Source organism: Leucoraja erinacea, chromosome 12, assembly GCF_028641065.1.
Source record: "Leucoraja erinacea ecotype New England chromosome 12, Leri_hhj_1, whole genome shotgun sequence".
In the NCBI taxonomy this organism is placed as follows: Eukaryota; Metazoa; Chordata; class Chondrichthyes; order Rajiformes; family Rajidae; genus Leucoraja; species Leucoraja erinaceus.
In genome coordinates this window covers 8,635,109-8,658,337 of record NC_073388.1, presented here as the reverse complement: position 1 = coordinate 8,658,337, position 23,229 = coordinate 8,635,109, and the positions used below count along the sequence as shown (strand labels likewise).

At 42.1% G+C, this 23,229-nt stretch overlaps 1 protein-coding gene across 6 annotated transcripts in view; it reads left to right on the top strand.

Annotated features, from left to right (window-relative positions):
- The window catches only part of thoc2 (THO complex 2), a 105,507-nt gene extending 89,847 nt beyond the window's left edge, over nucleotides 1-15,660 (top strand). For 2 of the 6 annotated variants that reach the window (XM_055643553.1, XM_055643551.1), the window contains 6 exons: nucleotides 2,905-3,054; nucleotides 3,411-3,477; nucleotides 8,668-8,831; nucleotides 11,105-11,175; nucleotides 11,481-11,529; nucleotides 14,972-15,660. In XM_055643553.1, coding sequence (XP_055499528.1) covers nucleotides 2,905-3,054; nucleotides 3,411-3,477; nucleotides 8,668-8,831; nucleotides 11,105-11,175; nucleotides 11,481-11,508 — 480 coding nt within the window. In that variant the 3' untranslated portion in view covers nucleotides 11,509-11,529; nucleotides 14,972-15,660. Of the gene's footprint in view, nucleotides 1-2,904; nucleotides 3,055-3,383; nucleotides 3,478-8,667; nucleotides 8,832-11,104; nucleotides 11,176-11,480; nucleotides 11,530-14,971 lie in introns of those variants that run through there. The other 4 variants (XM_055643552.1, XM_055643549.1, XR_008724310.1 and 1 more) reach the window with 2 other exon arrangements.
- The last annotated feature ends 7,569 nt before the right edge of the window (nucleotides 15,661-23,229 follow it).

Genomic DNA, 23,229 nt, shown 5'->3' with positions numbered 1-23,229 from the left:
TAACTTCAAGTCACCCTCGCTTTCCCTCTCTCTCCATCCCACCCCCTTCCCAGTTCTCCGAACAGTCTGTCTGTCTCTGACATTTTATCTCTGTTATGCTTTGTTGTTACCCTCTACTAGCTAACAATGATCTATTCTACATTCTCCTTGATATCCACCAGCTTTGATATCCCATTCTCACACCTCACATTTCCTTATCTCTGTATCTCGCCCTCCCCTGACTCAATCTGAAGAAGGGTCTCGACCCAAAACGTCACCCATTCCTTCTCTATAGAGATGCTGCCTGTCCCGCTGAGTTAGTCCAGCATTTTGTGTCTATAAACTAAACTAAAGCTTTGTCTCACCTGGCTTTCTGTCCCCCTACTTCAATCAGTTTGAGGAAAGGTCCCAGCCAAAGTTTTCCAACCCATCTGAGACATCCTTGACCCAGGCACCTAAGAGACTAAACACCATCCTGGCATCTCGTTTGCGCCCACAGTGTTTCCTCACTCTCCCCCTAACTAATGAGCCTCCTGCCACTAGCGTTCTGTCTAACTCTGAGGCACCTCGGAGGCAGTCATGGTGCAACTAACCTGGCGGCTGCAGCTGCTGCCCTCCGAAAGGCCATCCCCTCCAACCTTATCCAAAGCAGTATACCTGCTAGTGAGGGGAATAGCCACATGGGAACCCTGCATTCTTTACCTGCTTCCTTTACCTTTCCTGGTAGTCACCCAATTACCTGCTGTCCACACCTTTCATGCACTCACCTAACTAAAACTCTACAATGCTCTCAGCCGTCCCAGTTGACCCAGAGTGTGTCCCACTCCAGCTCCAGGTCCTAGACACTGCATTTTTGGACACACTTTGCAGGGATGGAGTTACCAAGGGCACCGACCCCCCCCTCGTCCTCCAGAGATTGACTCCAGCATTTACGTAAACCAACATCTGCAGTTCCTTCCTACACAACTTGTTATTTTCCTCTGTTCCGCCTCCCCACCAAAGCCTCAGCACTTCCTATGTAAACATTACATTTGGTCTTCTAATAATGCAAAAACATCAAATGGATGGCCACCTGATAAAAGTAAATATTTCTTAATATGCTCAATTACTAATTGCATTCAAATTTCATGACGCACAGGTTGTATAAATGATGTGACATGCCTTCCAGTGATGAACACATTCCTGGGCATGCAAATAAGGAAAGCCCAGAAGAGCAATTATCTTTTAATTTTCAAGACCGTTGATTTTAACAAACTGCACTGCAATCCATTGTGCATGTTAAAAGTTCTTGGAATCCCATAGTGTATCAATGCAATTACACCAAAATTGTTATATTTCAATCAGAAATTTCCTCGGGCTAAATTGAGTGTGCTTTCCACTTAGATAATGTACACGACCTTATTCTGAATTTGGAGACGCAAGGAACTGAAGATGCTAGAATCTTGAATAAAGTATAAAGTGCTGGAATAACTCGGCGTGTCAGGCAGCATCTTTGAAGGAGCACATATGAACGATGTTTTGGATCGCCACCCACAGTCAGTTCAGACTCGAAACATCGCCCGTCCATGTCGTTCAGAGCCCGACCCACTGAGTTACTCCAGCACTTCGTTTTTTACTCTTATTCCAGATTTCCCTTTTAACCACATCCAAGTTCAAAATGTAAATTGATAAAGACAGCCCCAAAGAAATGTAAGGACTCCATTCCTGAAAACGGTCCATCTGCCAATTCCTCCGGCAGTCAGAATGTTTTTTTTATAGTGACCCATTTCCTAGCACTCGACATACACTTGCTCCCATCTTATTTCAGTGAATATTCACCCAAACACTATCCATAATTAAACATGGGATATATAGACACAAAGAACTGCAGATGCTGGTTTATACCAAAGAGACATAAAAACATAGAAAATAGGTGCAGGAGTAGGCCATTCGGCCCTTCGAGCCTGCACCGCCATTCAATATGATCATGGCTGATCATCGACAACTCAGTATCCTGTACCTGCCTTCTCTCCATAACCCCTGATCTCTTTAGCCACAAGGGCCACATCTAACTCCCTCTTCGATATAGCCAATGAACTGGCCTCACCTACCTTCTGTGGCAGAGAATTCCAGAGATTTCGCCACTCTCTGTGTGAAAAATGTTTTCCTTATCTCGGTCCAAAAAGATTTCCCCCTTATCCTTAAACTGTGACAAAAAGTACTGGAGTAACTCAGCGGGTCAGGCAACATCTCTGGAGAAAAAAAATCGTGTAAGGTTTAGGGCCAGGACCCTTTTTTCAGTTGTGTGTGTGTATATGTTGTATCCAATTATTAATGAATACTGCAAAATGTATATGTGTTATTAATATCTTAAAATGCTTTAACAGTGTGTGGGAGAACTTGTGTAAGAGCAGATTTCCATAAGTCAGGTCGTCTGTAACCCGGGGACCCCATGTACAACCAAAATTGAAATAAATCCTCGTGAATTGGTGGCACATCTGAAATCTCAATGTTGACTCTTGGAAGGTTGGGAGAATCTGGAATTTGGTTGTGGCTGTTAATTGGTCATGGAAAGTTCTGCCTTTTCTCTGGCAGGTTAACAAGTGACTTAAGTTTTGAAATGGAATATATTTTCATACATTTAAAGAAATTCTGCATTTTCAAATTTTTAATTCAACTATCAATTGCAACTTTAATCTCCAGACTTCAATGACTGATGTTCATTCTACATACTTTTAAAGCTTTTCTGTGAAGACCTGAGAGAAATTGGCCTTGTTTTCAACTGTGTATTTACAGCATAAAGCCAGCTAGCAAGCAAATGTACTATTATTGCATTGACTTTGTCGCAGTGTGAAAGAGGGTATTTTGTTTGAACTTCATGGAACGTGTTGTTTAGTTCTATTGAGATGGTGTCATCATAAGTGTGCCTTGCATCATTTTTAACAGCATCATAGCCCGCATCAAACCAACCATAGTACAGGCACGCAGTCAAAGAGTAAAGAAAGGGAGGTGGAGAAGAAAGAAGTGGAAAAGTTAAGGGATCGATCAAGAGAGAGGGAAAAGAAAGAAGATAAAGAACGAAAAGAGCGCAAAAGGGTGAGCTTGATAGTGGATCAGATATAAGCCAGAACTAATACACATTTTTACACCTTGTGGGGGTTTCTGCCATTGACATGTATTGTCATGTTCAATATTATATTGAGCAATAATGGCTTGCTACCGTTTTTGCCAAGCATTGTTCTCTTCTGTCTTTTGACCTATCTTGCCTTGTATTAATGTATTGGAAGCAGCTTGGAGTGATATTAAATATATTTCTTGCATTTGATTTGATTAATCTGGGACTTGAGGATATAAAATCATGTATGTAGCATCTGCAAATATATTTCAGCAGGAATTCCCTCTTGAATGTTCTTTTGTTATTCTAGGTAGGATTTTTTGTTTTTTCTTCTCAGGATCATTCAAATAGTGAACGAGAGAGCATACAAGAATCAAAACGACGTAAAGATGAAAATGGAACGGGTAAGAATTCATATCAAATCAGATCCAAATCAGTTTAGATTTAGATCATGTTCGGGTTTATTATTGTCAAGTGTACTGAGGTATATAGTCAAATGCTTTGCTTTGTATGCAATCAGATCAGCAAAAATGTCATTGTCCTATCTGGGACACATGACAATAAAACTCTCTTGACTCTTGAGATAGTAGAATACAGAAATGCACCCAAGTCAAACTCATGTACAATAGATAGAACAAAGGGGAAGATAGAGTGCAGAACACAGTTCTCAGCATTGTAGAGCATCGGTTCCATAGACAAAGACCAATGTCTACAATGGGGTAGAGGTGAATGGGGCAGTACCCTGGTTTATGCATGCCCAATAACCAAGGAGAAGGAGCTGATGGTGCACAGGTGGAATTAGGAAAGACCGGGGTGGATAACTCCATTCGATGGCTGTCGAGTATACAGTGCCCTCCATAATGATTGGGACAAAGATTGAGATTTGTGATTTTTTTTTTAAAATCACTTGTGGTTAAAGTGCACATTGTCAGAGCTTATTAAAGGATATTTATATACATTTTGGTTTCACCATGTAGAAATTACAGCAGTGTTTATATATCCCCCCCCCCCCCCCCCCCCATTGAGGGCACCATAATGTTTGGGACACGTGGCTTCACAGGCATTTGTAATTGCTCAGGTGTGTTTAATTGCCTCCTTAATGCAGGTATAAGGGAGCTTGCAGCACCTAGTCTTTCCTCCAGTCTATCCATCACCTTTGGAAACTTTTATTGCTGTTTATCAACATGACAACCAAAGTTGAGCCAATGAAAGACAAGCCATTATGAGACTGAGAAACAAGAATAAAATGATTCGAGTTATCAGTCAAACCTTAGGCTTACCAACTGCAACTGTTTGGAACATCATTAAGAAGAAAGACAAGCACTGGTGGAGCTTACTAATTGCAAAGGGACTGGCGGGCCAAGGAAGACCTCCACAGCTGATGATAGAAGCAATTCTCTATAATAAAGAAAAATTCCCAAACACCTGTCCGACAGATCAGAAACCCTCTTCAGGAGTCGGGTGCGGATTTGTCAAAGACCACTGTCCGCAGAAGACTTCATGAACAGAAACAGGTTACACTGCAAGATGCAAACCACTGGTTAGCTGCAAAAATAGGATGGCCAGGTTACGGTTTGCCAAGAAGTACTTAAAAGAGCAACCACAGTTCTGGAAAAAGGTCTTGTGGACAGATGAGATGAAGATTAACTGATATCAGAGTGATCAAGAGTCTAGTATAGAGGAGAGAAAAACTGCCCAAACACCTGTCTGACATATCACCTCATCTTTGTCAGGAGTCAAATTCGGATTTCCCTTGTCTAGTCAGTATCACTAAAAATAAATAAGAAGACTAATCAACATATTAAAAATAAAAGAGGTTACACTGCAAGATGCAAACACAGAAAGTCCACGCTGCAAAAACTCAATGGCACCAAGGTGAGGAAGGCACCATAGAAGTAGCCTCCCCTAAAGAGCAACCACAGTTCACCGTGGTCGGGACCTTCCGAGGTCTTGTGGGCAGATGAGATGAAGATGCTCAGGCCCTCACGCAGAGTGATGGAACGAGTATAGAGGAGAGAAGGAAAATTTCTGCCCAAGACCTCCCAAAGCATACCAGAAACATCTGTGAAAAACGTGGTGGGGGTGTTATGACCTGGGCATGTATGGCTGCTGTAGGTACTGACTCACTTATCTTCATTGATGATACAACTGCGGATGGTAGTAGCATAATTAATTCTGAAGTGTTAAGACTCATCCTTTCTGCTCAAGTTCAAACAAATGCCTCAAAACTCATTGGCCGGGGCTTCATTCTGCAGCAAGACTAAGATCGCAAACATACTGCTAAATCAACAAAGGAGTTTTTCAAAGATAAAAAATGGTCAATTCTTGAATGGCCAAGTAATCAGCGAATCTGAACCCAATTGAGCATGCTTTTTATGCTGAAGAGAACACTGAAGGGGACTAGCCCCCAAAACAAGCATAAGCTAAAGATAGCTGCAATGCAGGCCCGGCAGAGCATTATCAGAAAAGACACCCAGCAACTTGTGACGTCCATGAATCGCAGACTTCAAGCAGCCATTGCATGCAAAGGATATGCAACAAAATACTAAACATGACATTCACCTGACGTTGCTGTGTCCCAAACATTGTGGTGCGCTAAAATGGGGGACTTGTATAAACACTGCTGCAATATCTACATGGTGAAACAAAAATGTATAAAAATGGCCTTTATTAAAACCTGTCAATGTGCACTTTAACCACAGGTGATTTTTTTTTTTCTACTACAAATCTCAAATTGTGGAGTACAGAGGCAAATAAATAAATGATGGGTCTTTGTCCTAAACATTATGGAGGGCCCTGCAGCGAGCATAGATAAATGGTTTGTAGAGCGGAAAATGATCACGGAGTTTCAATGGGAGACACGATAAAAGACTGATCCAGTGGATAACCCAAAATCTTTCATAATTAAATGTAGTGTCTTATTGACCTTGTTATGACCAATCTCAAAAGAAAGATTTATGGGCACTTTCTCGGCAGATAAGTTTTTAAGCTAAAATCTGGAGCATTGTGTTATGATTAAGTGCTCCACTTCTTTTTACTTAAAATCTGTTAATGGACACATTTTATCATCTGGCTCTGCAGCTTTCTCAACATTTACATGATTATTATGAATTCATAAAATGGAGACCGGATATATTTTTAAGTAATGCATTGTTTGGCTGTTAGTCAAACGATAAGCTGTCATGATAGTGTATAAGGTGGGCTGGATCATGCTGGACTTGGCCTGCAGCCTGGTATCTGGTTTATGCACGGCAATGTGAGCTGACTGATCTTACTGACCCTCCACAGCCCCAAACCCAGTAGTGTGGGCTGCCTACAGCTTAGTGTAGAGACCCCAGAACAATCCCCGACTTGACTCACAGCTTAAGGATAAGGGGGAAATCCTTTAGAACCGAGATGAGGAGAACTTTTTTCACACAGAGAGTGGTGAATCTCTGGAACTCTCTGCCACAGAGGGTAGTTGAGGCCAGTTCATTGGCTATATTTAAGAGGGAGTTAGATGTGGCCCTTGTGGCCAAGGGGATCAGAGGGTATGGAGAGAAGGCAGGTACGGGATACTGAGTTGGATGATCAGCCATGATCATATTGAATGGCGGTGCAGGCTCGAAGGGCCGAATGGCCTACTCCTGCACCTAATTTCTATGTTTCTATGTTTCTATGTGCCATCTTTACCAGCAAAGCTGAGGGCAAATTTGCATGAGCAAAGCTATTGATGATTTTAATTGATTTTATTTTAACTATTTGTCAATCGAGGTGAAGCAATTAAATTTGAAGCAAATAAACAATTAAAAAAAAAAAGTAAATTAATAAGGAAATCAAAGCATATAAAATTAATTAATCATTAATTTAAAGCTAAGTATTTTTAGAAAGCTCACCCCCTTTGCCCTCTAATCCCTCCCAAGGTGGGTCTCAGTCGGCCTGAGTCGGTCAAAACCTCACCTATTCCTTTTCTCCAGAGATACTGCTTGATTCTCTGAGTTACTCCAGCATGTTGTGTCTGGCTTGTGTGTCTCGAATCGTTGAGGAGTCAATGATAGAGTTTTTTGACAGATTCATCCTGTGGAAAATGAGGTTTCTCCGCTAATGCACAAATTGGCTATGTCATGAATTGACGAATGCCAGGAGTTCTGTTAGAAACTGCGGCTTGCATAATTTAGCATGCATTGTGCACCAGGCTGTGCCAACCTCTTTTCTCACGGTATGGGCTTCATTGCTCTCGGGTGACACCACCCATGTGTAACCCAGAACATGTTGCCATTTTGCAGCATGTCATTGTCCCAATGGTAATTGTGAGTCATTCAGAAAAAGAGGAAGAAATTACCCCTATGAAGAGATGAGAGAGCGTATAAAGCATTGGAGTAACTGCAGGTCAGGCAGCATCTCACGAGAACAGGGATAGGTGACGGTTCGGGTTGAGACCCTACTTCAGACTGAAGACTGGTCCCGACGCGAAACATCACCTACCCTTTCTCCATAGATGCTGCCCGACCTGCTGAGTTACTCACAACACTTTGTGTCCTTTTGTGCATTCACCACCGACTGCAGTTCCTTATTTCTACAAGAGATGAGGGAATATTTATTAAGGTTGCTTGTACTGCTCTAAATATGAGTTTCTTAAGGGGTTGGACAGGCTAGGCAGGATGATTGTTCAACCCGAAATTTTAATAAATCCAGGGACTGGGGTCATGTTAAGGATTTACATTTTTAAAACCGAGATGAGAAGAACTTTTTTTCAACAGAGAGTGGTGAATCTCGTCATCTCTGCCACAGAGGGTTTTTGAGGCCAGTTCATTGGCTATACTTGGACCAGATGTGGCCCTTGTGGCTAAGGGGATTCAAAATATATGAACTATAGGGAGTTGGGATACTGAAGTTGGATGATCAGCCATGATCATATTAAATGGCTGTGCAGGCTCGACTAGGGCCGCAAGGGGATACTCCTGCAGAAATTCTATTTTCTATGTTATCCTTACTTTTTTTTTTCTGGAGCCATTCAACCTAGAATTTTTGAATAAATAACTGAGCGATGTGTTTAAGATTTACCTTTTTACATTTCAATATTGCATACAGAAACATAGAACAAATCGACATTAATGATGTTATTTGAAAAAGTTCATTTCAACTTGGACCACTGTGGCCCTATGAACATTAGCCTTCAATCAAAATATTGAACTATAGGGAGTCGTGTACTGAAGTTGAATAGCTAAATCATATTAAGTGTCTGCTTTGTTTTGCCACTGCACTGCAAGGGGATTCAAAAGAGAAGATGCTATTTTCATTTTGTTGGCTTTTTTTTAATGATGCCATGGAACTTCATTAATTTATTGAGGAGAAGGTTCATCTGTTTATTGACACCTCTATACATGTCAATATTGCATTGAAGTAGCCTACATTTTTGTGCTTGACTCAATCAAGCCTGTTACCACTTAGTCTGAAGAAGGGTCTGAACCCGAATGGTCACACACTTCTTCAATCCAGAGATGCTGCCTGTCCTGCTGAGTTACGCTAGCAATTTTTGTCTTATCTGCCACTTAAAGCAAGCCAGGTTGTTGGATTATTAATGTTGTATTCACTAAAAATTGTATGTTTGACAGGTGGTTCAGGGAAACGGAGCAAAAGCGAAAGTCCTGTGGATTCCCCACGCTCAAATGAGAAGGATAAAAATAAGAGTTCAAAATCTGCCTCTGGCAAAGACAGAGATAAAAATGACTCCATCAAATTAGAAAAAATAGAGAAAAGTTCAACAGGCAGCAAAAAGGTACAGTTCTATGAATAATTTGTTTTTTGACAAGAAACTGCAAAGTTAAGAAAACATATTGCAAAATTTACGAGTTTATAATACTTTATTGTAAAGCAAAATCTCGCATTTGGCTTTGAGCACGGCAGAATTAGCAGCTTCAGTCATGAAGCACTTGCTTTCTTCTGCTGGTACGGTTCAAATAAATGCAATTCCCAGAAACTAGATTAAAATTCTATCTTCTACCTGCCTATAGCAGATCCATTGGTATCTGAAAAAAAATCGGATTATTGTTTCAGCTGTATATTTTTCAGTTCCATGATTATTATGGATTCCTTTTTGCTCTTGTCTTTAAATATGCAGCTGAACTATTGTATACTTTTTAATGTCCTGCACATATTGACACTGAAAAAAATGAAATTGAAGATCAATTGTATAGATTAGCCCTCTTATTTTCATGGTGTAAGGTATTCAGTACACTTATCTGTACATTATATTAGAAATGTATATACGCAAAGAATTTGTCAGTCATAATAGTACATTTCCAGTTTATAATATGTGATAAGAAAAGTTACAGGGACTAATTTATAATTTAACATGCAACAGCCATTCAGCAAAGAATTTGACAAGGTTCTGCATGGTAGGCTGCTCTGGAAGGTTAGATTGCATGGGATCCAATGAGAGATAGCTGAATGGATAGAAAATTAGCTTCATGAAGGAAGGAGGATGATGGTGGAAGGTTGCTTCCTGGACTGGAGGCCTGTGACTAGTGGTGTGCCTCAGGGTTCGATGCTGGGCCCGTTATTGTTAGTCATCAATAGCAATGATTTGGAGGAGAACATACACGGCAAGATTAGTAAATTTGCAGATGATACAAAAGTGGGTGGTTATGCAGATAGTGAAGATGGTTGTGAAAAGTTGCCGCAGCATCTTGATCGATTGGCCAGTTGGACTGAGGAATGGTTGATGAAATTTAAAACGGAGAAATGTGAGTTGCTGCATGTTGGGAAGTCTAACATGGGCAGGACCTACACAGTGAAGGGTAATGCTCTGGGTAGTGTTGTTGAGCAGAGGGATCCAGGAGTACAGGTGCATGGTTCCTTGAAGGTGAAGTTGCAGGGAGATCAGGTGTTCAAAAATACTTTTGGCACATTGGCCTTCATCAGCCAGAGTATTGAGTATAGGAGTTGGGAGGTCATGTCATGAAGGGCCTGTTGGGCCGAAGTTGTGCCGAAGGGCCTGTTTCCACACTGTATCACTCTATGACTCTATCATTAGTTGCTCCAACAAATAAGGACTGGAAATTGGAACCCGCTTTAAAACTTGTTATCTCCCAACGAGCATGCCAGCATTCCAGCTGCCTTTCTATTTCCATCCCTTCATTAAATTTTACTCTGGAGATTCTGGGAAACGTCATCCCCTCAAATGTGTTCCCTACTTTTGCAACCACTTCCCAAGTCCGAGGCAAAAGCGGGGTTGCTTCATACCGAAAGGCCAGCCTCATCCCAATTCACCTTTGGCAGGTCAGGCAATACGCTGGGCTTCACCGTTTCTGTTTTTAAAGATTTGTTATTTCCTTCAAGTGGAGAAATGCAGAGAAAACAAGTTTAAAAAAAATAATAATAATAATAATATGAAATGCCACAATGGAATAAACAAACCTGGAACATCAATTACCGTTTAATGGCAGGAGTGCTGGCTGAATACATGCATACTTGTTTGGCGTGTCAGAAATTGGGCACAATATGTTCTTGACAAAGCGAAACAGAACATAAAGCAGTACAGCACTAGAATAGGTCCTTTGGCCCACAATGTCTGTCCTGAACATGTACCCCATATAAACTAATCGCATCTGTCTGCATGTGACCCATATTCCCCCCCCCCCCCCATTCCCTGCACATCCATGTGCCTGTCTAAAAGTCTCCTAAATACCTGGCAGAGTATTCCACGTACCCGCCACCCTCTTTGTAAAAGAAAAACTTTAAGCTTTGCCCCTCCCAGCTTAAAGTTTTGCTCTCAGTCTTTGACTCGAGTCTAGAGGGTACGAGGAGTAAAATAGAGTTTGTGAGAATAACCCACCAAAAGGGAACATGGACTAACTGACCAGAGCGGCTAAATGCCATAGCTACGTTTGATGCTTGTGTGTAAAAAAATCTTCATATTCAGCAATTCTTTGCTGCTTTTTTTTTTCTTGGAGGATGCAGTAAGTGTGGCCGAGATCAGTTTAACCTGTCAAGATTTGTAACATGTTTAATATGTATGAATTTCTAACATTTATTTAATATGCTTAACAGGAGTCCAGACATGATAAAGGAGAGAAGAAAGAGAAGCGTGAGAGTGGAGGATTGAAAGATGACAAAAAACAATATCCTTTTAATTGATTTTATGCTTGTGGAAATTGGCAGTTCAGCCAACACTAGATTTGTTGACCTTTCTTTGAAGTGTAAAATCTTTAACTTGTCTACATACAACAACTCCGAGACATCATAAATTATTTTGTTTGCATTTGAAGTCTCGCCTCGCAGAGCAAGTTGATTGTGTCCCCTGGTCATGTATAGCAAACTCATGGACAGGTTGCACAATAGCTTCAGTTTTATAATGATGTTGTTGTTCTTTCTGAGGTTTACAATAAACGTCAAGTGGTTCAGAAATTTTTCTTAACAATCTTACTCATAAATCCTCAGAAAAGCACAGATAATGAAGAATGACACAACTCGTGGTAAGATATTGAGTTTGGTGTAAAATAGTCAATTTAGTTAAGATTTTTTATTTTTTTTTGCATTAATGGGAAAGCAGGTCATTACCAGTTTATTCCTGCACTTTTTGTTCTAACGTGATCAAAACTTGGTAAGCACAATGTTAAGTGAATCTGCCCAATCATTGTGCAGAAGGCAAAGCATCACTAAATGTATGTGATGAGATGTTGGGAAATATTTTTGTCCGAAAAGAGAATTGCATGCAGCGTTAAATGGAGTAAAGGTTGCATCATCGTAAATTATCAAACAGAAGCGAACATGGGGCTGTCGGGTGCTTGAGTCGGAAAATAGTGAAAGGCTTGGTTAGAGTGGATGTGGAGAGGATGCTTCCACTCGTGGGAGAGTCTAGGACTAGCGACCATAGCCTTAGAATTAAAGGACTTTTTTTAGGAAGGAGATGAGGAGAAATTTCTTTAGTCAGTGAGTGGTGAATCTGTGGAATTCTTTGCCACGGAAGACTGTGGAGGCCGTCAGTGGATATTTTTAAGGCAGAGATAGATAGATTCTTGAGTAGTACAGGTGTCAGCGGTTAAGCGGAGAAGGGAAGAGAATGGGGTTCCGAGAAGAGAGATAGATTAGCCATGATTGAATGGCGGAGTAGACGTGATGGGCCGAATGGCCTAACTGCTCCTATCACGTGAACTTATGATGCCAGAATTTTGCATATCACAAGGATGCCCCATGTATACTTGTAGAAATTCCACCTGTTGCTTTGGGGCAAGGTTAAGAATTCTGAGCCTGAATGACTCGTGTTTGCAGATTTGCGGATGACACAAAGCTGGGGGGCAGTGTGAACTGTGAGGAGGATGCTATGAGAATGCAGGGTGACTTGGACAGGTTGGGGGAATGGGCAGATGCATGGCAAATTAAGTTTAATGCGGATAAATGTGAGGTTATCCACTTTGGTAGCAAAAACAGGAAGGCAGATTACTATCTAAATGGCGTCAAATTGGGAAAAGGGGAAGTACAACGGGATCTGGGGGTCCTTGCACATCAGTCTATGAAAGTAAGCATGCAGGTACAGCAGGCACTGAAGAAAGCAAATGGCATGGCCTTTATAACAAGAGGAATCGAATATAGGAACAAAGAGGTCCTTCAGTTGTACAGAGCCCTGGTGAGACCACACCTGGAGTATTGTGTGTAGTTTTGGTCCCCTAATTTGAGGAAGGACATTCTTGCTATTGAGGGAGTGTAGCGTAGGTTTACAAGGTTAATTCCTGGGATGGCGGGACTATCATATGCTGAGAGAATGTAGCAGCTGGGCTTGTACACTCTGGAGTTTAGAAGGATGAGAGGGAATTCTCATTGAAACATATAAGAGTGTTAAGGGTTTGGACACGCTAGAGGCAGAAAACATGTTCCCGATGTTGGGGAGTCCAGAACCAGGGGCCACAGATTCACAGGAACGGGGTACTGATTGTGGGTGATCAGCCATGATTACATTGAAAGGCGGTGCTGGCTCGAAGGGCCGAATGGCCTACTCCTGCACCTATTGTCTGAAAATTTCGTGCCATGCACCATCCAGGAACCGCAGTGTTTATTATGATCGTAAATGGGTAGTCCCCAAAGTAAGGTAGACACAAAATGCTGGAGTAACTCAGCGGGACAGGCAGCATCTCTGGAGAGAAGGGAGAAGGGATGGGTGACGTTTCGCGTCGAGACCCTTCTTTACAAGTCCCCAAAGTAAGCTGATCCAGGGCAATGGGAATCACTTTAAAGGAATGTAACTACCTGGGAATAATGCCATCAAGGATATCTAGAGTGAAGTGGGGTAAATGGCTGTTTGTGGGGTTATAGACTGCACAAAAGGGAATGGTGTTGGGTCATTGACATGCAACTCTGCGATTGTCAGGAACTGCTACACTGCATTTTGCCAGTGCCAGGTGCTGAATGCTTTGTGTGCGTGTGAGAGAAAGGAACTTGCCAGGCGTAGTGATTATAATATAACCATAACAGAAAACGGACTAAAGATCTTAGCAACAGTGTTGGTAGGAAATTCAGGGACAGGAAGTCCAAGATTGTAACCTCTGGATTGCGTTCGGTGTCCTATGCTGGTGAACATTGGAATAGTTTGATAAACACAGGTTAAGACATGGTTGGAAAAAATGGTTATAAGAGGGCTTCAGGGCAAGGGACTAACTGGGCCGTATGAGACCAAAAGGACAAGTTGCAGGTCAACAAAGTTAACTGAAAGATTAATGAATGCAGCGAGATAAGGCTTCAAATCCCTGAAGGGTAAAGGCTAAACCTTATAAAGCAGTTTGTTCCAAATACCCATTACCCTCTGTAGAAATTGCCCCCATCGGGTTCTATTAAATCTTTCCCCTCTCATCTTAAGGCTGTGTCCTGTGATTTTTATTTTTTTATTTAATAGATCACGATTTAAATTGGGATTAAGCACTCCAAATCACAGTTTTACTTAAGGAATGTATCCATCACATTTGAATAGAACTAGCTATGTTGTATATTTTGTTTTATTGTCAGAGGTTTCGTGAGTAGTAAATTGCCAATGGTGTCAATTATTACATATGCTGTCAATTCCTGTCAAGTGGTATTAAATAGAATAGCAGTTGACTCTACATGCGTGGAAACTTGTCAAAACGAGGTGTTTTAATTTTTTTTTTTTGTAAATTGGCAATGTGACAACAAATTTGTGAACAGAATTTTTCCTTGGAGTCACAGTGATACAGTGTGGAAACAGGCCCTTCGGCCCAACTTGCCCACATCGGCCAACAATGTCCCGGCTACACTAGTCCCACTTACCTACGCTTGGTCCATATTCCTCCAAACCTGTCCTATCCATGTGCCTGTCTAACTGTTCCTTAAACGATGCGTTAATCCCAGCCTCAACTACCTCATCTGGCACCTTGTTCCATAAACCCACCACCCGTTGTGTGAAAAAGTTACCCCTAGGATTTCTGTTAAATCTTTTCCCCTTCACCTTGAACCTATGTCCTTTGGTCCTCGATTCCCCAACTCTGGGGAAAAGACTCTGTGCATCTACCCTATCTATTCATCTCACGATTTTGTATACCTCCACGATGAGATCGCCCTCTCATCCTTCTACGCTCCATGGAATAGAGACCCAGCCTACTCAACCTCTCCCCATAGCTCACACCCACAGTCCTGGCAACATCCCCGTAAATCTTTTCTGAACCCTTTCAACCCTTTCAAGCCCAGAACTGAACACGATATTCTAAATGCGATCTCACCAACGTCTTGTACAACTGCAACATGACCTATTCCTTTTCTCCAGAGATGCTGCCTGACCTGTTGAGTTACTCCAGCATTTTGTACCCATCTTCGGTATAAACCAGCATCTGCAGTTCACTTCCTTTTTAAAAGAGCGCTCTTTAAAGATGTGTCTGTCTTCTGAAACATGAGCCTTTTCTTCAATATTTGCAGGTTTTTATTTCCATTGGACTACAAGCTGCTGCCGTGGATTAATTTGTGCTACTGAATTTGGAAGGCAAAGACTTCATTTGTGAGGATGGCAAATCAAGAGAGCGGAGCTAACCGAAGCCTATTAAAACCATTCTGTTGAATTCCTTTCACTCCTTTTCTGTTGGCCATCGTTTAAAAGTTAAGTTGTGTTGTCCTTTTTCACTTGCTGTTTTGTCTGTATGCATGTCATTTTCAGTATACAAGTGGTTTGCCATGAAATATAAGCACAATGTGCTATACGCTGCAAACCCACAACATGCATTTTGTAGTCATTTTGAGAGCAGGCTCATGCCTGCTACAGGCTGTCAACAACCTTCCATCTTCACCTTTGCGGCAACGAAGATATTTGTATATTATGTATACAATAGTATAGTGATTGAGTGTAATTAAAATCAGCCATTGTTTAGTTTACTGATTAAAACTATCCCGTGCAGCATCTTGTGTTTATTTCATGAAGATTTTAAAACAAATTGCAAGTATTGTCCTCGAGAGATGAAATTAGGTTAAAATTGTACAACCAGAGGAGATTTCTATTTCCATGAATACCTATGTTTGGTCATAAATTTTCAAAATTACATTTGAATTTTTTATCTGCTGTATTCTACCAGTGTAATCTTTTTCTAAATAAATGGATAGTTTTCTCAGTCGGTCATATGTTGTGAAAGTTCTGCTCATTCTCTTGCTACCCTGCTTTGGAATTTAGCGCCAACTTTTCATGTTTGTCGGTTCAGAGACAATCGACATCAGATGAAAGTGGTCGCGTCTGAAGAGGTTCCCGACCTAAAATGTCACCCATCCTTTTTCTCCAGAGATGCTGCCTGACCCGCTGAGTTACTCCCAGCACTTTGTGCCAATCTTCGGTATAAACCAGCATCTGAAATTCCTTTCTACACATTTAGACTGCTTTACGGTTTGTTCAACACAAACGTTTTGGTGCACGATACGATAGAACTTTATTCATCCCCGGAGGGAAATTGTTCTGCCAACAGTCACAACACACAACAAGGCACACGGAAACTTAAAATTAAAATTGAATTAAAAGTGGGGGGAAAAAATAAGAAAGACAAGCGACTCTTGGCTGGTTGCTGTGTGCACGGCGCCTTCACCAGAACGAACAAACAAACAAACACAAGCTTATCCCCTGGGCAGAGGATTCTAAATCTAGAGTGCCCCCCCCCCCCCCCCCCCAATTGTTCTCCCACCGTCCCTCACGGAGGCCCCCCAATGCCGGGTCCCCATTGTCTTCTCAAGCTCATCGGCCGCTGTTTGCGGGGACGAAGCGAAGGCCCCACCCGCCGCCACCGAGGCCCCACTGCCGCCGCCGAGGCTCCTGTTGCTGCTGAGGGCCATGCTGCCGCCGAGGATCACGCTGCCGCCACTACAGGAACATCATTGATTTTCCGGCACCCAATTTCACTCTTTGGTTGTGAACAAAAGATCATTAAGTTTAGCAGTAAGTCACCGGATCAGACAGCATCTCTGGAGAAAATTAATAAGCAACGTTTCGTGTTGGGACTCTTCTGCATATAAAGTGAATTGCAGGGCCCTTAGATATCCTGTCAGTATTCGATGATCCAAAATGCAAATAGGGCAGTGGAGTTGCTGCCTTACAGTGCCAGAGTCCCGGGTTCGGTCCTGACTACGGGTGCTGCCTGTACAGAGTTTGTGTGTTTTCCCAGTGACACCGTGGGTTTTCTCCAGGTGCACTGATTTCCTCCCATTCTCCAAAGCCGCACAGGTTTGTCGGCGAATTGGCTTCAGTAAAATTGTAAATTGTCCCAAGTGTGTGTGTGTGTGTAGGACAGTGCAAGTATATGGGGTGATCATAGGTCGGCGCGGACTCGTTGGGCCAAAGGGCCATTTTCCACGCAGTATCTCTGAAGTCTAAAAAGTATAGCATTCACTCACTCTTGTCTGGATTATATTCCACCTCCCATTGTTCTGTCCAACCTCCCAATTTATTGATGTCCCGCTGTGTCTTTAAGCAACCATCCTTGCTATCTATAATTCTGCTAATCTTTATGTCATAAGCAAAGTGACTTAAAAGATCACAGACGTTTACATCCAAGTTGGTTGCTTATATATTTATGGACTTTGAATGACCTTCAATGCACCAGTGTAGATGTTAGTAAAACAATATTGGGTACAAACTGAACAGCACCTTACCTGGAGTTTACACACGAGTACACACTGCATGTCATCACTGAATGATTAGACGCATGTCTGGCAAGGTAGGTTTAATGACGGGTTAAATATTAAAACATGCGAAAATAATCCAGTAAATGTATTTGGTATAAAACAAGTACTATGCGATACCTTATGACAGCATGTTTTTGCTTATTTTTTCACAGTGTTCCATGCTTGAAAGAAGCAGTAATATCAGTAATATATATTTTCCACACTATTGCAATACTTAATGATGCAATTACTCCATTAAACCAATCGGCCAAACGAAAATGTATGTAAAATATTTGCAGGATGTAAAAATACTGCAGACGAGGTGTTACTAGTAATAAACATTTTACAGTGCATTCAGAAAGTATTCAGACCCCTTCACTTTTTCCACTTTTTGCTACGTTACAGCCCTATTACAAAATGGATTAAATTCATTTTTATTATCATCAATCTACACACAATACCCCATAGTAAAGGAGCGAAAACAAGTGTTTAGAAATTTTTGCAAAGTAATTAAAAAGAAATAACTGAAATATTACATTTGCATAAGTATTCGGACCCTTTACTCAGTACTTTGTTGAGGCACCTTACAGCCTCAAGTCTTCTTGGGTATGACGCTACAAGCTTGGCACACCTGTATTTGGGTAATTTCTCTCATTCTTTTCTGCAGATCCTCTCAAGCTCTGTCAGGTTGGATGGGGAGCGTTGATGCACAGCTATTTTCAGGGCCCTACAGAGATATTCGATCGGGTTCAAGTCCGGGCTCTGGCTGGGCCACTCAAGGACATTCACAGACTTGTCACGAAGCCACTCCTGCGTTGTCTTGGCTGTGTGCTTAGGGTCGTTGTCCTGTTGGAAGGTGAACTTATGCCCCAGTCTGAGGTCCAGAACGCTCTGGAGCAGGTTTTCATCAAGGATCTCTCTGTACTTTGCTCCGTCCATCTTTCCCTCGATCCTGACTAGTCTCCCAGTTCCTGCCACTGAAAAACATCCGCACAGCATGATGCTGCCACCACCATGCCTATGGTATTGGCCAGGTGATGAGCGGTGCCTGGTTTCCACCAGACGTGACGCTTGGCATTCAGGCCAAAGAGTCCAATCTTGGTTTCATCAGACCAGAGAATCTTGTTTCTCGTGCCTTTTGGCAAACTCAAAGTGGGCTGTCATGTGCCTTTTAATGAGTGGCTTCCGTCTGGCCACTCTACCATAAAGGCCTGATTGGTGAAGTACTTCAGATATAGTTGTCCTTCTGGAAGGTTCTCCCATCTCCACAGAGGAACTCTGGAGCTCTGTCAGAGTGACCGTCGGGTTCTTGTTCACCTCCAAGGCCCTTCTCCCCCGATTGCTCAGTTTGGCCGGGTGGCGAGCTCTATGAAGAGTACTGGTGGCCCCAAAGCTCTTCCATTTAAGAATGATGGAGGCCGCTATACTCTTCGGGATCTGCAATGCTGCAGAAATTGTTTTATACCCTTCCCAAGATCTGTATCTCGACACAATCCTCTCGCGGAGGTCTAATGACAATTCCTTCGTCACATTGTCAGCTGTGGGACCTTATATAGACAGGTGTGTGTCTTTCCAAATCATGTCGAATCAATGTAATTTACAACACTGGTGGATTCCAATCAAGTTGGAGAAACATCTCAAGGATAATCAATGGAAATAGGATGAAACTAAGCTCAAACTTGAGTGCCACAGCAAAGGGTCTGAATACTTATGTAAATGTGATATTTCAGTTATTTATATTTAATTTCTTAGCAAAAATTTCTAAACACCGGTTTTCGCTTCTTCATTTAGGGGTATTTTGATGGGTGTAGAGTGTGTAGATTGATCATTAAAAAATAATAATTTAATCCTTTTAAAATAAGGCTGTAGTGTAACAAAATATGGAAAAAGTGAAGGGGTCTGAATGCTTTCTGAATGCACTGTATGTCAACTCGTGTACAAATGGACAAAAACATTTTGTCATCTTGGTTATTGCTGTATACCTGGGTGTGAAACAGATTAATGCTGAACCTTATTATATCAGTGAGGTTCTGACTGGTATTAATAACCAAAATATAATCATGAAGGCCATTTGATAGGTGCACGGATATGCAGGGAATAGAGGGATATGGATCAAGTGTAGGCAAAATGAGATTAATTTAACATGACATTATCAGTGACATAAACTGCACTCCAGGTGTGGTGTCAATGGGGCTCTGTACAACTGCAGCAGGATCTCTTTGCTCCAATATTCGATTCCTCTTGTTATAAAGGCCAACATGCCATTCGCTTTCTTCACTGCCTGCTGTACCTGCATGCTTACTTTCATAGACTAATGTACAAGGACCCCCAGATCCTTTTCTGACCGACATACACTATAAACCCACTGACTCCCATGGCTATCTGGACTACACTTCTTCCCACCCTGCTTCCTGTAAGGACTCCATTCCCTACTCCCAATTCCTCCGTCTACGCCGCATCTGCTCCACGGATGAGGCGTTCCACACCAGGACATCTGAAATGTCCTCATTATTCAGGGAACGGGGGTTTCCCTCCTCCACCATAAACGAGGCTCGCACCAGGGTCTCTTCCATACCCCGCAACACTGCTCTCTCTCCCCATCCTCCCACTCGCAGCAAGGGCCGAGTCCCCCACCAGCCGTCACATACAAAAAGTAATCCTCCGTCAGTTTCGCCACCTCCAACGTGACCCCACCACTCGCCACATATTCCCATCTCCCCCCATATCTGCCTTCCGCAAAAACCGCTCCCTCCATAACTCCCTTGTCAATTCTTCCCTTCCCTCTCGTACCACCCCCTCCCCGGGCACTTTCCCTTGCATCAACGTTTGAGAGATTTTGCTGCACTTGTCCCTTTATTCACGAATATTGTGAGCTTCATTTCAGGACCCAATCAATCGTTCCAGGTGCAACAATTTACCTGCATCTCTTCCAACCTCATCTATGCCTCAAAATGCTGAAAATTGTGAATTTTGATATCGTTGAGACACGGATACTAAGGTAAATCGTTTCGCCTCACCTCCGCACGTGACGATAAACTAACTCAAGCTGACCTCCAGGCTCAGCATTGCAACTCCCCCACCCACTCTGTCTCCGACCTCTCTAAATTGAATCTCCTCCATGGCCACAGCGAGCAAAAACCGGAAATTGGAGGAACAGCACCTCGTATTCCGTTTGGGGAGTCTGCATCCTGGGGGCATGAACATCGAATTCTCCCAATTTTGTTAGTCCTTGCTGTCTCCTCCCCTTCCTCAGTCCCCCTGCTGTCTCCTCCCATCCCCCACATTATTTCGGGCTCCTCCTCCTTTTTCCTTTCTTGTCCCCGATTTATAGATAGATAGATAGATAGATCTGAAGAAGGGTTTGGTACAGTGAAACGTTGCCTATTTCCTTCGCTCCATAGATGCTGCTGTACACCAAATGAGTTCTCCAGCTTTTTTTTTTTACCCCCAATCCCGTTATTTCCCCTTTTCCCCAACTTACAGCTCAATGATAGTAATCTTGCCTTCCTGTTGTTGCTACCAAAGTGGATAACCTCACATTTATCCAGGTCAAAATGAATCCAACAAAATAATCTTCAACAGCTCCCCATACTTTCCAGGGTTTTATTTATTTATAACTGCAGTCTGTTAGTTTCTTTCTCATATATACGTGATAATTTTTTCCATCTCAATATTTATTTGATTGAATAATATTAGGCAGCACTTTGGAAGGCAAAAGTTGCTCGAATCCAGGTCTTATTTGGCAACATCAGTTGACATCAATAGTGAAAAGGTCTGGCTCTATCATATCCAGTTTATTCCCAGGTTATCCAATGCCGAAAAAACTATTACAAAGTTTGTTTTTTATTTCCCGTTCATTCTGATTCCTTTTCATCCCTTGGGCTCCATTCATCAACGTTTGAGAGATTTTGCTGCATTGCATTTTATTCACGAATATTGTGAGCTTCATTTCAATCTATTATCAATTTTATTACTATCCAATTTACTAAGTACCATCCAATTCGTAATATCCTCAAAATGACTTGAAAATTGTGAATTTTGAGTTCAGTTTATGACACGTATACTAAGGTAAAGCTTTTCACCTCGGTGCACGTGACGATAAACTATACTCAAGATTCATGACTTCCAAGGCATTTGGAAGTTACCACAGATTGGATGGTACTTAAGTACTAAATTGAATATTTGGTATTTTCAAACCATTTAAAAAAAAAATTATGTCTGTAATACAGCATTTGTTCATTAGATTTCTGGAGGGCTCTGCCTCACAACAGGCGCACTGCATGTTCGTGCTGTACACATTATTCTACGTAGATGCTTCTGCCATTAAGTGAGAAATTGAGATATCGATTTATAGATAGATGCTTTATAGATAGATAGATAGATAGATAGATACTATATTGACATATAGTGTACAGTGAAATCCTTTGTTTTTGCATGCACAGTACACAAATGAGTTGCCACTCTTTCCAAGTATTTTGCTTGGGCAGCTTACAGCTCAATGCTATGAATCTTGATTTCTCTCACTTCAGGTAGCCCCAGCATCCCTTCTCTCTCTCTTTCTATCCTTCCCCACCCAAGTCACACCGGCTTCTCCTTTGCACCCAAACAAAACAGCTGACAATAGCCAGTTTCCTTTATCATCATTACTTTTTTACATATCTTTCATTCATTGTTCTTTATCTCTCTACATCATTGCCTATATATAGGGGTTGTCCCACTGTGGCGACCTAACTGGGGAGTTTAGGAGAATTTGAAAAAGAGTCATGTAGAAGACTTCCTTCAACTATATTGAAGACTAGCTTTGACTAGCTTCGGGAAAATTGGACACCAAATAGTGGAGAGTGAAGTCTACCTCCTTCGACCTCCCTTCGACTATGTTGAAGAGTACCTTCGATTACCCTCGATTACCTATGAATAACATGCCGACCTACTGCGACCTACTTCGACTACACCTACGAGTAAAACAAAATATAGATTTTTTTCCATGGCGACCTTTTTTTACACACGGGCATTTTTCAGCATGTTGTAAAATACGCCGCGACCTAGCTGAGGCCTCGAGTACGCGGGGACTACTCTCCAGCACGAAGGAGAGTTACAAAAGACCTAGGACCTCGTGTCGACCATGCTGCGAGTATGAGTCGAGGGCAAACTCTTCTAAACTCGCCAATTAGGTCACCGCAGTGGGACAGCCCCTTGACTCTCGTTTCCCTTATCCCTAACCAGTCTGAAGAAGGGTCCCGACCCAAAACCTCACCCATTCCTTCTCTCCAGAAATGCTGCCTGCCCCCCTGAGCTACTCCAGCTTTTCGTGTCTATCTTCGGTTTAAACCAGCAAGTGCAGTTCCTTCCTACAGAGTACACTTAAATGTTATTGATCCCTTCTAAGTTCCCCTCCCCCATCTCCGGATCCTCGTGTTCTTGGCAGCCCCGCCACGCCGGGTCCCCTTTGTTCTCTGCGAAAGAACAAAGAATAGAACGTCTGAAGAAGGGTTTCGGCCCGAAACGTTGCCTATTTCCTTCGCTCCATAGATGCTGCTGCACCCGCTGAGTTTCTCCAGCTTTTTTGTGTAACCTTCGATTCTCCAGCATCTGCAGTTCCCTCTTAAACAAATAATAGAACGTAATGGAAGGTATTCTACCAGGAAGATTTCAGTGATGCTTGTAGTTTAGTGTTATTTTAAGACTCTTTGCCGCTGGTTCATGCCCACTATGATCAGGCCAAGCTATTTTCATGCATGTCTGTCCGAATCTGCGACAGAGAAGACTTCAAGTGTATAATTTTGGGCTGCAATTGGAACTTGGGTGTCATGGTGATGAAAATGTATCTAACATGTTGCGCCAACAAGCTCTGAACATGCCGATCATTTTGGAGTCTAAAATCCTCTCTGTTCTTTTGGCTGTCAGCATGCATGTCTAGAAACAGCAGGTTCATCCTAAACAGATCATTGAAGCATCTCAAGTGATTCAGTAAACTGATAAAGCACTTCTGGTACTCTGGAAAAGCTCCAATGCACAAACCATATTTGGAGATGACTATAGAT